This window comes from Artibeus jamaicensis, unplaced genomic scaffold (genome assembly GCF_021234435.1).
Source record: "Artibeus jamaicensis isolate MK-2021 breed Jamaican fruit bat unplaced genomic scaffold, CSHL_Jam_final contig_2259, whole genome shotgun sequence".
In the NCBI taxonomy this organism is placed as follows: domain Eukaryota; kingdom Metazoa; phylum Chordata; class Mammalia; order Chiroptera; family Phyllostomidae; genus Artibeus; species Artibeus jamaicensis.
Window position 1 is genome coordinate 5,824,307 of NW_026521468.1, and position 15,146 is coordinate 5,839,452.

The window sequence follows — 15,146 nt, forward strand, 5'->3', positions numbered from 1 at the left end:
CCTTCACCCTGTGAGCATGGGGAGGGAGATGCAGACAGGGGACCAAGGGCCAGGGATGCTGTCCTGAGCCCAGCTGGCCGGCATCGGAGGGAAGTTCAACCTCACGGCTGAGGGAGGAGGCCTATTCCTCCCACAAGACCTACCAAAGTGGGCACGCCTGTCCCTAGCTCAGCGGACGCTTCCAGAGAGTCCCCAGCACTTTGCCACCAGCATGATGCTGACGGCAGAACCAGAGAACATTCTACCTCGAGAGCAGACAGGCTCGCCGTCTTCTGTGGGAGCCCTGGAGACCTCCGGTGAGGGGACAAGGGGACACTTCAAGTGCTTACACCCGCACCCCTCTCCCGACAGTGGTCACAGGCGCTTGGTTCAGGTCTGGCCTATATTGTGAACCCAGCTTCATCTCAGGCTGGCTGGCTCCCTTCCAAGATCGGCAGGAGGAACCCCAGGGGTTCCTTGTGCCTTCCAGGTCTCACGACCCCTCCCGCATCCCCACAGAGTGGAGGATGTACCAACAAGCGGGCTGGCTGGAGGGAGTTAGGAAGAGTAGGAAGCACAAGGAATAAGCTCAAGTTTCCACCAGCATGGTGGGCTAACACAGTTTCCCTCTGCCAGGAAATGGGGGTGGTGGGGAGCCCCTGGGGGGAGGCAGGAACCTTGATTCTCTCCTGAAGCCCAATGAGCAGACAGAGGTGTGGCTGCCGCAGGTGCAGGGCGGAGCGAGGGTGGAGACTTCCCCTTTGGCCGAAAACCAGCTCCTCCCTTCATCCCTGCACAGAAGCACCCTGTTCTTCTGGAACGGGGATTAATGTGTCCTCACACATTCTTTTTTCTCAGAAGTCTTAGTGGACAGAGCACGGGCCCTTGACAGTTAGGAATGGGACCCTAAGCGAGAGCCTCTCCTGGGCGCGCAGGCCCAGCAAGCGCGGGCGTGGGCGCAGCGCAGCCGGGGCGGGCAGTGTGGGCACGGAGCGAACATGAACTTTCGGACAGAGTCCAGGTAACGGAAATGAGTTGAAAAATGAACAAACCAGACAAACAGATTTACGCTTGGCACACAGACGTGGAAAACGAACAGACAGACAGCAGCGAGGTGGGGAGCAGGAGGCAGGAAGAGCAGTCCAGACCTGACCGGGTCAGCGCCAAGCGGAGCGTGACCCGCTAGCCCTCTGAACGGCTGGAAGAAGCGTCTCCGGGAGGCCCGGCCCGGCCATGCCACAGCCTGCGCGGCCGGCGGGCGAGGACCCGCGTCTTTCGCGGCGGATGGAGCATGGCAACACAGGAGGCTGCGTGGCTCCAACGCCGCTGCCACTTCGCTGAACGAGTAAAGCACTGGACCCGTGATGGGACGGGGCTGCTCTGAGGCTCACACAGGTCTGCATTTCGGGGGTGCCGGGGAGGTGACAAGCACGTGTGAAGGACAATGTCTGCCGTAAGACTGGGAGGGCACCCACTTGGGCAGTAGGACTAGGCTTTGGAGCGGTGGCTCAAGGGGCCTGGGGTGGGCACGTGGGTTCAAGGCGGCCAGTGCTCGACATGGCGTCAGCAACGTGCCTCTTTTGTAGGAAGTCAGCCCAGATGCTCTGTAGTGTCATGGGAAGGAATCACACTGACAGCCCCGATGACATTTAAAGTGAGGGCTCCAGGGAGCTCGGTCACCGTCGACCCCTGACCTGACCCCTTCTTTGGGTTCCAGAGCCTAACGAGTACAATGCAACTGGTAACCCGCAGGCGGCCGCCTCCCTGACACTCCGAAACACGGTCCCTGGAGGGGCTGTGGAGGCCCTTTCCACGCTGAGGAGCTGGGTGTGCCTCGAACTTCCTGCCGATGAGGACAAGACCAGGCCACCTGCCATGGGATCACCAAGATCACGATGGAGGGGGCCGGCCAGGCCTGGTGGGAAGGAAAGGACGGGAAGAGCGCTCCCTTCTTCCTGTCCCAACACTCGTGCCCAGGGCACAGAGCTGAGGCCTGTTCCTTTGGGCAAAGGGCTTCCCGCATCTCGGCACAGCCCGGGGCTCCTGCAGGAGCTGCAGGGCGGAGACGAGTGTCCCAGGGTGAGAGCAGGGGAGCGAGCAGGGGAGCGTCTCCCACCAAGTTCATGTTCAGCAGACTGCCACTCACCGGGTAAGCAGACCTCAGAGCACAGCTTATTGTCCAGTGCTTTCACGCTTGCGATGTCAAAGTCATTGTTATTGTCACACTCCATACCTAGAAATGCGCATGTCCTCTGGCCTGTAACGGAGTTAATGCAGTTAGACAGGGGCTGGCTGGATTTTTCTCTGCTTTGCTGTCCTTAAAATAAAAGTCTTAAGGATGGAGACAAAAAAAATAAAATCATGTGTTTAAAAAAAAAGACAATAATTAAGTGGGTAAAGAGTGGACAATAATAGGATCAAACTGGGTGGGCAGGTACGTGTCCTCAAGCTCTCCGCTCTGTTTCCCTCATTGGCCCCCTTCCAGCTGCCGATCCACAGCAGGTGAGACCACTGGGGAGGGCTGCTGGCTGGGTCGCAGGCTCCCCGGGGCACGGAACCCATGGGGGGCTCTGCCAGAGGCGGGACCAGCTGGGGGACCCGCTGGTGAAGCCACCCTGCCCCTGCCTGTGTCTGCCGGTGCTGTGGGGTGTGCTTATCACCAGAAGGCTCTGCAAATGCTAAACACCAGAACCACCATGGAAGGTCTTAGGGCCCATAGTTTTGCATATCAAGCCAGAGTCACCACGTTCACAAAATCATGATTTATTTGCTTTGGAGAATTACGAAATTTGTTATGTCGAGTGTATTTTAAGGGACTGACCTGAACCCTACAGACATATGAGAGGGGAAGGGGAAACTTTTAGGAGTTACTTTTTAAAAGTTCCTTCTTTTTTCTCTTGGTGAACGGGAGGGGAAGGACCATAAACCCACTGTGCGGGCTATGGAAAGTCGGGTGGGGACACGGTGGCCCTGCACCTGTCGGGAGCGAACACTCTATGGGGGGCACAGTCACAGAGGGAGCCTGGAGCACTGAGGACATCACTCTGGTCAATGAGGTGCCCAACCCCATCTGGGGCTGGCGTGCAAAGGAGTGGCGGAGGCTCAGCCGTGGCGGCCATGCCCTCCCTTAGGGCAACTTGGCCGGGCGAGAGTGGCCAGGTCCGCATGCCCACCCCTGAACTCCCAAGCAACGGCCAGCGCTGAAGCAGAAGCAACTAGGATGACATCCGCACCCCAGCCGGCATCGGTCTGCTCTGGAGGTGCCTTTCTGCAGAAGGCGCCTCGGAGCAGCGGAGGGAGGGGCGCTGGTTCCTGGAACCCACCAAAGTCCATCCCCAGGTGGGACGTTCCCAGCCCACCCCCTCCTTCCTACTCCCGTGCTCTGGCGATCACCCCTTCCTTTCCAGCCGTACTAGAAACAACACTCTTCCCACGGAAGTGCTCACTGAGTCCTGGATTAGCACGAGGAAATCACTGAAACAGTCACAGGACACTGGTCCCTACTGTGCCTTCCTGCACTGCTGGCCCCTAAGGTCCCCGTTAGGGAACGTCAGCCATTGTCTTGGCTAAAGCTAAAGCAAAACCAAACCGGCAGCCGAGCAGCTCTTCCTCTGCCACTCAACTTGGGGGCTGGGAGAGCAGCTCTGGGGGTCTGGGCTGAACAGCCTCCAAGGGCAGGAAGGCCACGGGAGCAGCCCGAGAAGTTTCAGGGCCTGTCTGCTGTAAACGGAGAGCTGTGGCGTTGCCCGCGGCACCCTCCTCCGGGTGGCCTTGGCTCAGAGCCCAGAACAAGCTGGGAGGCTGCTGGCGTCCTCGGGCACCCTGCGGGCTTGGCTGCTCCGTCAGGAAGATGACCCTTGCCCAATGGCACACCACGGAGGGGTGCCAGTCACTTGTGCCAGTGCCCCCTGTGGGACCCTTGAAAGAGCACCCAGGAAAGAATATAACGAGAGGGAGCAAAAGACCAGGTCTTTTACCATCTTCTTGTGTGGGGGATCCATCGTCTTCCTCCATAACGTCATTCCCCTGCAACGGAAGGAAGGGGCGGTGAGTCTCCTGAGCCGGTGAGAGAGGACAGTGGCCCGAGAGCCCCATGGGGGCTGGGGCGCGACTACCCACACGGTCGAAGGTCCAGCGGGCACTGCAGTGGGCCCTCTGAGCAGACGCTCCGGAGGGCAGGCCGAGAGCACAGCGGGCCCTGGAACAGCGTGGTGTGCAGTGCCCTGGGCACAACTCAACTGCAGGAGCGTTTTGCTCAGGCTGTTGAGATCTTGCTTCCAGGGGTACCCTCTGTTTGGCCCAAATAAATTGTTATAAAAATTAAAACATGGAAAGGCCCAACTGTGTATTTGTGGGGTGAAGACTGAAGGAACCCTCCTGAAGCGGTTTAACTCCAGGGATGCTGGGCAGAGGGGCAGGCCCGGCCGGCTGGGGGGACCGGGTCGGGGGCGCGGTAAGTGGGCCTGCCGGGAATGTCGGCAACAGCCTGGGTCGTGGCTTCGCTCGTCCTGTTTTCTCAGACAGCGCAGACAGGGGGTCTGAAAACTTTCGAAAATCCCTGAGGGCTGCGAGCCCTACCCAGACACTCCTTTGAAAACGTGTGGCTCAAGACACAGTTCTAGAGAAAAAAAAAAGTTCTAGAACTTTCCCGGTGAGCTGGGCATGTCATGACCCTCCACACACCTCGGTCAAGGCACTTGCCAGCTGAATTGTGACCTGTCTCCCCCCGCATTGGTACAGAGGGTGGGGGCAAGCAGGAACCACATCACTCGGGCCTTTGCTGGTCTCAGTGCCAGGAAGCGCCCTCGACACAGCCGTCCTGTGTAAACAATCACTAAGTGACGAAGGATGAACCCCGAGTGAAGCCCAGGGTCTGGCGGGGAAGAGTTCCCCTCGCCCAACTCCCTCCAGGCCTGTTAACTGAGACCAGTGCCCCCTGCTGGCCGGACGTGCCATTGCCGGAGCGTGCGGCTGCCCTCGTCCCCTGCATCTCAGGCCCCCCCATCCAAATGCCACCGGCGACAGCCCGGTCCTGTTTGCCTCCCCAGCCAGTGCTTCGTCCCGGGGGTGTCACCTCTGCGTCCTGCTCTTCGGCGAGGCCAACGAAGTTGCTGTCTGCAGACGCCGCCGGCAGCACCTGCGAAGGCGAAGGAGTGACGAGAGTGACGGCACAGATGCCCACCAGCCAGAGGTGGGTCTGAGGGGGGGGCCTCGGGCCCTGCTCCCCCTCGTTCCCGTGGCTCCCCTCCCGGGCAGACACTGCAGTGAGCTACCTGGGGTTGCTCGCACAGGGGCCCGCGCCCCTGCTTACCTCTCCTTCCTCGGAGGGAGCCCTGCTGTCGCCCAGCGGGGAAGGGAAAGCCTCGCCCTCGTCCTCGGTGCCGGTGCCGGTGCCAGGGGCGATGTAGGAGCCAGACATGGAGGAGACCGTGTCGGTGCTGATCTGGGAGTGCCGGCTCTGGGAGGACACCATGGACATGACCGACTGGGCCAGACTGCTGCTGGCAGGGTCTTTGGAGACAGGAGGTGGGGGGGGAGATGGGGGTCAGGCCTGGGTTCTGAGCCGAGTGAGGAGCGCGCTTGCTCCCTGCACCACGCAGCCAGGGCCGCGCTGGCCCGGCCTCACCCCCACCTAAAAGGGTTTTAGATTTAAGGTTTTCCACGGTGCTGCTCCTTCTCATTGAGAGCTCAGAACTCCACCTCAGGGACCAGGGGTGGCAGGACTGGGAGTGACACAGCTGCTTGCCCCCACTCCCCCCTTGGGGCAAGACCACCCCCATCCCAGGAGAAGGAGCCCCCTCCCCTCTATGTGGGGCCTGGCTTAGGTGTTAGCTGGCCGCCCCCAGGTCTGTCTCAAGGAACTGGGCTGAGTGAGGATGTGAGTTCCCTCCCTGCTCCCTCATGTACCTTCTGGGGAGGAAATGGTGGAAGACAGAGGTGTCCCTGTGCAAGATGACTGGTCGATGCCTCCTGATGAGGACAGGGTCAGGTTCTCACTGTCTGGAGTGACACCACACTCCTGAGGGGAGGAAGGAGGGCGGCGGGTCAGATGCACTGGAGGACGGGGGAAGGGCAGGGGGCGTGGGGAGCGGGGAGGAGGAGGACAGGGGGCCCTGGGAGGCACTGAGGTCCCCACTGGCACCACATCAGTGACAGGCAGAGGCAGGCGGTTTCTTTTTCGTCCCCACTGCTCTCCAGGCTTGGCTGGCATGGCTGTCTCCCGGGGGAGGTGCCGCCTTCAGTCGGCACAGCTGGCCCAGGCACAGCGTCTGCTGGGGCCGCACAAAGGCGGCAGCTCAGGTGACACAGGTCACCCAGCAGCTGTGACATGGGAACACCCCAGGTCTCCCTGGGATTATAAACAGCTTTTCTTCTGAAGGAAAAGAATACAAAGCGGCAGAGATGGCCCTGCGGCTGGGTGCCTCCACATGGAAGCCGGGTCAGTTCCAGCTGGGGGGGGGCGGGGGTACGACACAGCACCGCCCTTCCCCCAACCTGCCCCTGGCACCGCCCCTGCATCAGTCACCCGGACAGGCGACCTCACCCCACCTGGGCAGGTGCCCAGGCTTCTGGGTTCTATCTACACAACCCATTCCTCTTTGACCTCAGACCCCGCCTTGCCTCCCGCCTGGGCTCCTGGAGCATCTCCTGGCTCAGCCAGCCACTCTGTCTCCCACTGTCCACCTCCACCCACCGGCCTCTGCCTCCATACTGCCCACAGCTGGGCCTTCAGGACGGGAAGCTGTCCGGGAACCACTGACCTACCTGCTCAGAGGCTGCACTCCCCTCCTCCCACCCCCAAGGTCCGGCTCGCCTCTGTCTTCATTTCTAAGATTGTTGAGACGTGGCTCTGCGCTGGTCCTCCCTCACACCTTTTCCTGGTTTTCTCCACTTGACCTCTGCCACCGCACTGTCTGGTTCCAATTTTGGGCATACTAGTTTCTTAGAGTTCATTCATTCATTCAACAAACACTTCACTGAGCAACAGCTGTGTGCTCATCCTGTCCCTGCTAGACTTCGAGTCCTTTAGGACGGGACCCTCTGTCACCTGTGCTTGCTCCACAGCCCCGAGCTCCCTGCCTGCTGGCACTGGCTGCAGTAACCCTGTGTTAACTGAAGTCTTTGAGGGGAGCACCTGCCCTCCGCCCTCCACCACACAGCCTCCCAGGCCCTTCCACTTGTCGGCCCTGGGCCCCCAGCCCCCTGCCCCCGAGTCTGCAGAGCTTGCTCTGGTGCCGCCTTCGGTCTCACTCACAGGCCACTTCTTAAAGACAGCCACCCCACCTCTTGGCTCTACACCCCTTTTCCCCCCTCTCGGTTACCCTATCGGTAACCTCCCTTCCCCAAGCCAGGGAGGGCCATGCATGCAGTTACCTCTTCAAGCTGCTGAGCCGACGGCCTCTGAGACAGGTGCGTGTCCGATTCGCTGCAGGAACGCTCATCCTCCTCTTCCCGCAGCACGGAGGAATTCTGGGAGACGGACCTGCAAAAGCCCAAGGGGCCGGCAGTGAGCCCACAGCCACTGAAGAACTACGCCAGAGGAGGGGTCCCTTGAGGGAGCAGGGAGGCTCGGGAGCCCGGGCAGGGACCAAGACCTAGGGTGGGGGTGCAGAACACCTGCATTTTCTCTTCAGCTCCTTCCGTAACTTGTGTCTGAACTTGGGAAAAACCACAGACAGTTTTAGTGCCTTAATATTTTCATCTATAAAATGCCTTCCTTTATTATGACCTGTGCCTAGCTGGACTTAATGCTCTAGAGAGACAGATCACAAGGTTGCTTTAGTCTTGAGACTGAAGGGTGCTCCCTATCCCCCCCCAACAGAGAGAATGGGTAACACACTTGTCCATCTGGATCCCCCCAAGTGCCTGTGTGCATCTTATTTTCCTCTCCTGAGGGACGGGACCAGCTTCCCCCAGGTGAGGCCCAGGTGGTCAGTGAAATGGGAAGCTCTGGGAACAGCCCAGAGGGCCCCCCTGCCCTGGGCCCCCAGGACAGGGAGGCCAGTGCCAAGGAGATGAGGGATGGCGAGAAGCCCCTCGCCGAGGACCCCAGGCCGACACTGCTGGGTGGTGGCCACTCACTTGGAGAGACTCCTTTTGAGCTTCAGCCCTTGGCTGCTGCAGTCGGACAGGCGGTCAAGCGGGGAGAGCGTCCGGATAGGGGGCAGGTGGCTTTCGCTGCCGTAGGCGGGCAGCATTCCTGACAGGTGGCCGTCTCCAAGCACGTGGAGCGGAGGGATCGCTGGGGAGGGCGTGAGGGGCCCGTTGAGGGCCTCCAGAAGAGACACCACTTCATAACCTGGTGGAATGTTCTCTGAGGACTGGGGGAAGCAGGCAGGTGGAAAAGTTAATGAAATGTTCTTTGTTTGACGGAATGTGTTTCTTACTCTGCACTGGAAAAATGTCTTTTTTTTTTTTACATCTTGTCTAGGGATCCGTCAAAAAAGCTTCTGTACTAGCGGCCAGAGAAAGCTAACATGCCAAAGGACCCCACATTCCTAGCTTCTGCTTATACACAAACTTCTTCTGAAAGTTTTTTTTTATCATAATAGAAATATACAAGAAACGTTTGTTACAAGAAATTGGGAAACTACATAAAAGTAGAAAGGAGGGGGAAACCCATCAATAATACAATCAACCTCCCTGGCTAGTGTAGCTCATTGGATTGAGTGCAAGTCTGCGAACCAAAGGATCATAGTTCGATTCCCAGTCAGGACACATGCCTGGGTTGCAGGCCAGTTCCCATCAGGGAATGCACCAGAAGCAACCATACATTGATACTTCTCTCCTCTCCTTTCCTTCCTTTCTAAATATAAATAAATAAAATCTTTAAAAAAATAATTAAATCATCCAAAAGACTAATCTTACTTGCATCCTGCGTATTTTCCCTGGTTTTCTCTCTCCTGTTCACGCAGTTAGAGCCCATCTATCAGTAACAGTTTTACAACCTGCCTGTCTCCCCAAACAGAAACATTTTCCCTCGCACACATCCCCTTTCCAAAGACACCAAGAGTCCCTAACGGTCCCACCGGTGCTGGGATTCAGTTGCGTGTGACATTTCTGACTGAACATTCTGAGGGGAGTCCTTTTGCATAAATCTTTTTTTTTTCAGATTATTTTCTTGGCATTAAATTAATGGGCCTTAATAGTACTGGGTATAAATGTGTATAAGGCTCTTGGTATAGACAGCTGTTTTGTTTTTTTCCAATGATCTTTCTAGTTACACTCCCAAGAGCAGAACGGAAAACCTTAAAAAGGCTTTCAAATTTGAAAGGTAAAAAGTGGTATCTCATCTTAAATTGCATACTGCTGATTTTTAATGGCATCGACTTAAAAAAAAAGCGAGTGTTAACCTGCTATGTTTTTTTCTGAGAATTTTTTTGTATTCTTTGAGCCTTTATCTACTATCCATATTCATATGAATCAATTCACGCAAACTGCAGCGAAGCTCTGAGCCTTTCCTCTGATGGAAATGTCCTGAATACCTTTTTTTTCTTTAAATGGTTGGTTGTTTGTCTTTTAACTTTGGTCATCTTTTACATCTCTGAAGCTTTAAACTTTGTATGTAGTAAAAATCTGCAGTCTTTTTTTTTCTTTTAAGATTAGAGAGCCTCTCCCACCCAAAGTCCTCCAAAGAGTCACTGATAATTTATTCCAGGTTTTTAATGTTTTGCTTGGTTGCTTTGTTTATAATATAGTTCCCTTGTTACTCCACGTGGAATTGGTTATGTTGTAAGGAGCAAAGACGCTAAACGTTTTTTTCCTCCCAATAGCTAACGAACTACGCCGATATCACTTGCTGGACGACAAATCTCTTCCACTGGTGTGTAACGTAAAGCAAGTTGGTATCTGCCAGGCTGTACCCACGCGGCCCCGAGCCTTCACTCGGCTATCCTGCCCTCACTCCGGGGCCAGGAGAAGGGTTTCACCTGGTCGGTTCCCAGCCCCTGAAGCCATGAACTGGGATAAAGAAAAGCGGTCCCCACCCTCCCCACACACAACACTCCCAGGATTCCGACAGGGACAGTAAACAGTATTCCAGTCTGAAACAGCGCCCCCCACTGTCTCTTCACGGGACATCCCACAGCGGGGGCCCCATTGAGGGAAGGCAGGAGGGCTCAGCGCATGCTCAGTGCCAACTGGATACCAGGTTCCCAAGCAGGGAAGTGGGTTTGGCGGGCAGTGGACACTTTCCCTGGCGGCACAGGTCAGTTTCAGCGAAACCTGGGCTCAGCCAGCTTACTGACCCCTCCCGCTGCCAAGTTTAATTACTTGCTGCAAAGTCAGATCAAGAGGGGCCAAAGGTGAGAAGAGGCGCGAGGGAGGCAGCGCTGGCTTGGCAGGGGCCGGGGTTCTGAGCCAAACTCACCGAGTGCTCTTCCGAGTCGGATGTCTGCGAGGAGATGATGGGGTTAAAGCTGGTTGGGGACAAGGGGCCCAGTTTTTTCCTCATGGCTCGGATCTGAAGCAGAGCCCGGAAGGCTGTGCGGCAGGAGAAGGGCCATCAGGACAGCTGGGGGCGGGAGTCAGACAGAAACCGTGATCCCCCCGCCCAGAGCCCCCATCGCGCCGACCCGCGGGGGCTTACGCAGTCGGCAGATGGGGCAGTTGTTGGCCTGGTAACGCAGGGTGTCTGCACAGGTGTTGCACAGGCAGAGGTGGCGGCAGGGCAGGATCAAGGTGTCCCGGACGTCAGAGAGACACACCACACACTCGGCACTGTTATCGCTCACTTCGTCCTCCGCCACCTGGCCGGGGAGACGGGAGTTGGGCCAGTGAGGGAACACACACACTTTCTACACAAGGCGGACTGTCTGAAGGGCTGGGGGGGGGCCACCAGAGCGGCATTGCGCATTCATGCACAATGGACTTCCCAGTTTACCGGGTGCATTCACAGACTCGGGTTCACTAATTCTGGGAACTGTTCTCTCGAGCTCATCCTATGAGACTCAGGTCTGGCTCCCTCTGGCCATCTGAGCCGAGAGGCCGAGGAGACCACTCAGGAAGCAGAGGGGTTTACTGATCAGCATCCGGAAAGCCCTGCCAGCAAATGGGGGCACCGGCTTTGCATTTCCACAGTGATAAAGGTATAGTCATCTGGAATGCGGAGCAGGAAAACATCCTGGGAGGGCCGAGCTGAGCCCAGAGTTGGGCTCCCGACTTCCCCGACCACGGCTTCCTCGGGCTCTTCCTCACTCTGCCTCCTGGGAAGAACACATTCAGAATCTTGGGCAGCACTTGCCTTGGACTCTTGCGTGTTGTACTTGTTCTCAATTCCATAGATCTCCTGAAGGAGGTAGCTGACCCCATCCACCTGAAGAGCAAATACAGAAAGAAGTTCAAGGGCAGGCTGACTCCCTTGTTTCCTTACTGGAGGCCACTCCCCTCCTCTGCCTGGCTTCTTCCCCCCCACCATCCTGTCGCTGATTTTGTGACCCGCTCTCCAGGATGACAAAGTCTGTTACTAATGCCATCTAGCCACAGAGACAGAGCAACCATTTTTCTTGGGCCAGCCTGGCCGTCATCCACTCTCTCCCGGCACCCTGGGGAGCTGGGCCTCCCACGGGTGCTGGCCTTTCCAGGCAGCACCCTGGTCTCGGGCTCTGTTTCCTGCGCTGCCTCTGTTAACACCGGTTTTAACTCACTGGCTGTACTTCAAAGGACACTAGCAACTGATGTAGACGAAGGTAGTATTGACGACTAGTGACCTTGTTAAGAGGGGATAGCACTTAACCTCCAAAACTGAATAATGCAGGATTTCAGATGCCCATTGCCCACGGGAGGGGCCTGCCAATGTCCCGGGCACCCACCGCCCCTGCCTCACCCTCCATGACTCTCCTCCATCCACAGCAGCAGCGGGCAGTGTGGCAGCAGCTGGGCAGGGCACCTAGCAGACACACACGTGACTTGCTGCTTACTCTGGAGGGGCGGACGGCCAGCAAACTCTGACTTTTAGAAACGCGCTGGTCAGATTAATGAAGCCAAGGGCTCCAACTGGCCCTGGATCGGACACCGGCACTTTACCCTTTAGCTTGAAATGTGTCAGGGCTGGCATTTCAGATAAAAGGAGCTCTCCCCAAACCTAATGCCAGGAGACAAACCTTGTCCTTTCACTTCGAGAGGCCTTCGCTCAGATAAAGGCTGACTCAACACCAACAACTCTGGGACAAGAAAGGCACCAAAAAATCAGTGTTCCTTTCAGGTCACCAAAGCAGTTTCTGACATATAAAAGCATATCCTTTTGTTGCTCTTTGACTTAAAAAGGGGGTAGATGGGAGGGGAAGAAGCGTGCTTAGCAAGAGTAAGAGAGAGAGAGGGAAGTAAGGAAGGAGGGAGGGACAGAGGGAGGGAGGAAGGAAGGAAATGTCAACAGTCCCCGGCCTTCCAATACTTACTACTTGTTTCTGTTTGAGGGGCTTGACGCAGAAGGTCCCATCTGTGTGCTGGAATGAGAATGTGACAGTTGTGACAAGGCGGGAGGCCAGAGCACCCCAGCTGTTCACCGTCACTTCTCCCAGCTGTGTGTGTTCTGGGACACTCGCTGTGTGGAATTACAGACCCCTGGTCTGGTCAAACCCTTCCCTTCGAGGAAGAGGAAATGAGGCCCACCGAGTTGAAGGTCATGTGCAACTGAATGGCAGAGCCGGGACTCAACTCTAGCGTAGCCTCCCAGCCTCCTGAGCCCCCATAGGCTGAGCTCAGGCAGCCGGCAACAAGGATGACCCTCGTCCTCCCACGAAGGGGCCAAACATGCCAAAATGAAGCCCGCAGAGCCACTCACGTACCTTTTCAAAAGTGCCCAGCAGCACGTGGCAATGGCCGAAGTACTCTGAAAGAAAGAAAGGCACACAGATAAAGAAGAAAACCAAACACACACGGACACCCACCGACTTCCCCGGGTTCCTGCCACCTGCAAATGTCCGGAGCTGTTGCGACAGGGGCACGTTATGGAACGCAGAGGCATTCCTGTCAGCCCAGGGCCTTGGGGACTGGAGTGCGGGGCAGGGCTGTGTGGACTCTGCCCGAGTGACCCCCACGGAGGAGAGCACGCTGCCCTTGGCCTTGTGCCACAGAAGGGCAGGGTGTCAGCAAAGGAATACAGAGGGCACCCGTACCGTCTCCTTCGTCCACCACCGCGTGGACCACCAGAGGGTAGACCTCCCGGTCCAGATCGAAGCCAAGCTGAACAGAAAGAACAGAATGTGAGAATGAAGAGGGACTTCTGTGTTGAAATGGCACAGGAGCCCATCAGAAAGGAACCTCATCTCCGCTCCTCCTCCGTCCACCTTGTAGCTGCCCGAGTGCCTCGGACGGAAGGCCCCTGTTTCTTTTTAAAATGTCATGCACGACGGCCCTGGAACCCCCAGGTGCTCTGAGTGTGGATTTCTTGACACACCCTAAGGGGCTAAGGGGCCAAGGGGCCAAGGGGCTAAGGGGCCAGTTCGGATAGAAAAATTACAAGGTTAGGTGTATCCTTTTAAGTGTGAAGGCATTACAAGGCTGAAGGTCAGCACGACCTTCCAGCACCTGGGCAGTCCATGTGCTGCGGGCAGTGGTCCTAACCAGCTCCCGGGCCCGCCCGGTGCGCAAGCTGCCCCTCGCCTCCCCCAGCAGCCCGCCCCCTCCAGCGGCGGCCGCTCACCTCCTCTTCAGCCCACTCGGACAGGTCCACGGTGTGGGAGGGCAGGCAGAACTGCTGGCACACCCCCCGCTTGAAGTGCACCGTCTCCGACTGCAGGCTGTTGTCCTTGGGGACGTAGCTGTCGGCCAACACAGGAGGCAAAGCCAAGTCAGCGCGCAGCCCCGGCGGACCCCCGTTTTCCCGCTGGTGCCTGTTTTCAACGGTCCGCGGCCCTGGGCATGGAGTCGGCTAGACCAGACGGCCTTCTGTCTAACAGTCTGTTAGACCAGACTGTCTCCTGTTTGCCTCGCTTTGGCTTGGTTGTGCTACTCAACTCATCTATGCAACCTGCCCGGCCACGGAGGGGCAGCTGAGCGGGGTCTTCGCAGCTTCTCAATGTCCCGAAGAGCTGTGGGGCCACCCGCCACCGCACCCACGTGGCGCAGTCGAAAGGGAAAAGGTGCAGAGTGGGGCTCGGCAGAGGAAATCTCAAACTCGAGAGCTGGGTCTCACCTGGTTTCAGGAACAGAACGTTTCCCTGCACAACTGAGGACACAGCACAGGCCCCAGCCTGGCTGGGGGGGAGGGGCTCGCCGGGCCTTTCGCCCTCACCTGGCAATGCCGTTCTGGAACTCCTCGGTAGCCTGGTAGTAGATGGTGATGGCCACGCGGGCATCGGTGTCGAAGGTGAACTCCACGTTGTAGTGGACTTTAGCTTTGCCGGCCTCCTCCCCAGGGGTCTTCACTTCCTCCGCACACCTAGGACACCAGGGAGGTGGCGTTCGGCGGGTAGCAAATCAGCATTTTAAAATACGTCTTTTTTAAAAAACTTATACTGCGGGCTTCTCTCCATGAGCCCAACCTCTGGCCTGCCCCTGCCCTGGAGATGCCCGCGGAGGGCTTCGCGCCGCTGCCGTGGGTGCTGGGGGCTTTCTGATACTTCACGGCGCTGCCGCTGACGGCCTCGCGCACCTGCCCGGCTTCCTTTTTAGTTTTCATTGTAATCGCCATTACCAGTCGCATTGTTTAAATAGTTTCCCTGGGGCCCCACTCCTTGCCCTTTCCGCCTTGTCGGAGGAAACCCTTCCACGTGCTCATTCCTGGCCACATACCCACACGTTTCTAAATAGCATGCCGGTTTCTCCTTGTGTTTTCGGCTCCGGGCATCATCGATCAACTCCCTACCGTGGGAACGAGGGTGTCTTTCCCTCCCCACTTGCTGTGGCCCATAGAGGGACCCCATCCACCAGTGCAGTGATGGCCGGACTTTGTCAGTTCGGTCCCTTAGTGTCCAAGTACAATGCCCACATCAGCATCCTTCACGGCTCAGCCGCAGAGGCGTCACTGGCTACTGCGTTTCCCTGCACACATTCTTCTTCATGTGGTGACTCCTTGGCCCCATGGCCCCAGAGCTGACCCCAGGGCTGGGAGAGTACTTAGGGAAGCAATTAAAACTTCAGGGGCAAATAAAGTATAAAAATGAAGAGAGGGAGGCATAAAATAGATTAGCGGTTGCTTAGGCCTAGAAGAGAGATTTTGGGGGACA

General features: G+C 57.2%; 1 protein-coding gene across 3 annotated transcripts in view; it reads right to left on the minus strand.

Moving 5' to 3' along the window:
- Positions 1 to 15,146, minus strand: part of RNF157 (ring finger protein 157) — a 58,251-nt gene that overhangs the window by 5,486 nt on the left and 37,619 nt on the right. For 2 of the 3 annotated variants that reach the window (XM_037157784.2, XM_037157785.2), the window contains exons 4-18: positions 14,213 to 14,359; positions 13,622 to 13,739; positions 13,095 to 13,161; positions 12,765 to 12,808; positions 12,375 to 12,422; positions 11,222 to 11,293; positions 10,568 to 10,727; positions 10,349 to 10,461; positions 8,062 to 8,300; positions 7,354 to 7,462; positions 5,887 to 5,998; positions 5,291 to 5,490; positions 5,054 to 5,116; positions 3,957 to 4,005; positions 2,126 to 2,236 (exon numbers count right to left, since the gene is read on the minus strand). In XM_037157784.2, the coding sequence (XP_037013679.2) occupies positions 2,126 to 2,236; positions 3,957 to 4,005; positions 5,054 to 5,116; positions 5,291 to 5,490; positions 5,887 to 5,998; positions 7,354 to 7,462; positions 8,062 to 8,300; positions 10,349 to 10,461; positions 10,568 to 10,727; positions 11,222 to 11,293; positions 12,375 to 12,422; positions 12,765 to 12,808; positions 13,095 to 13,161; positions 13,622 to 13,739; positions 14,213 to 14,359 (1,652 nt within the window). Of the gene's footprint in view, positions 1 to 2,125; positions 2,237 to 3,956; positions 4,006 to 5,053; positions 5,117 to 5,290; positions 5,491 to 5,886; positions 5,999 to 7,353; positions 7,463 to 8,061; positions 8,301 to 10,348; positions 10,462 to 10,567; positions 10,728 to 11,221; positions 11,294 to 12,374; positions 12,423 to 12,764; positions 12,809 to 13,094; positions 13,162 to 13,621; positions 13,740 to 14,212; positions 14,360 to 15,146 lie in introns of those variants that run through there. The other variant, XM_037157786.2, reaches the window with a different exon arrangement.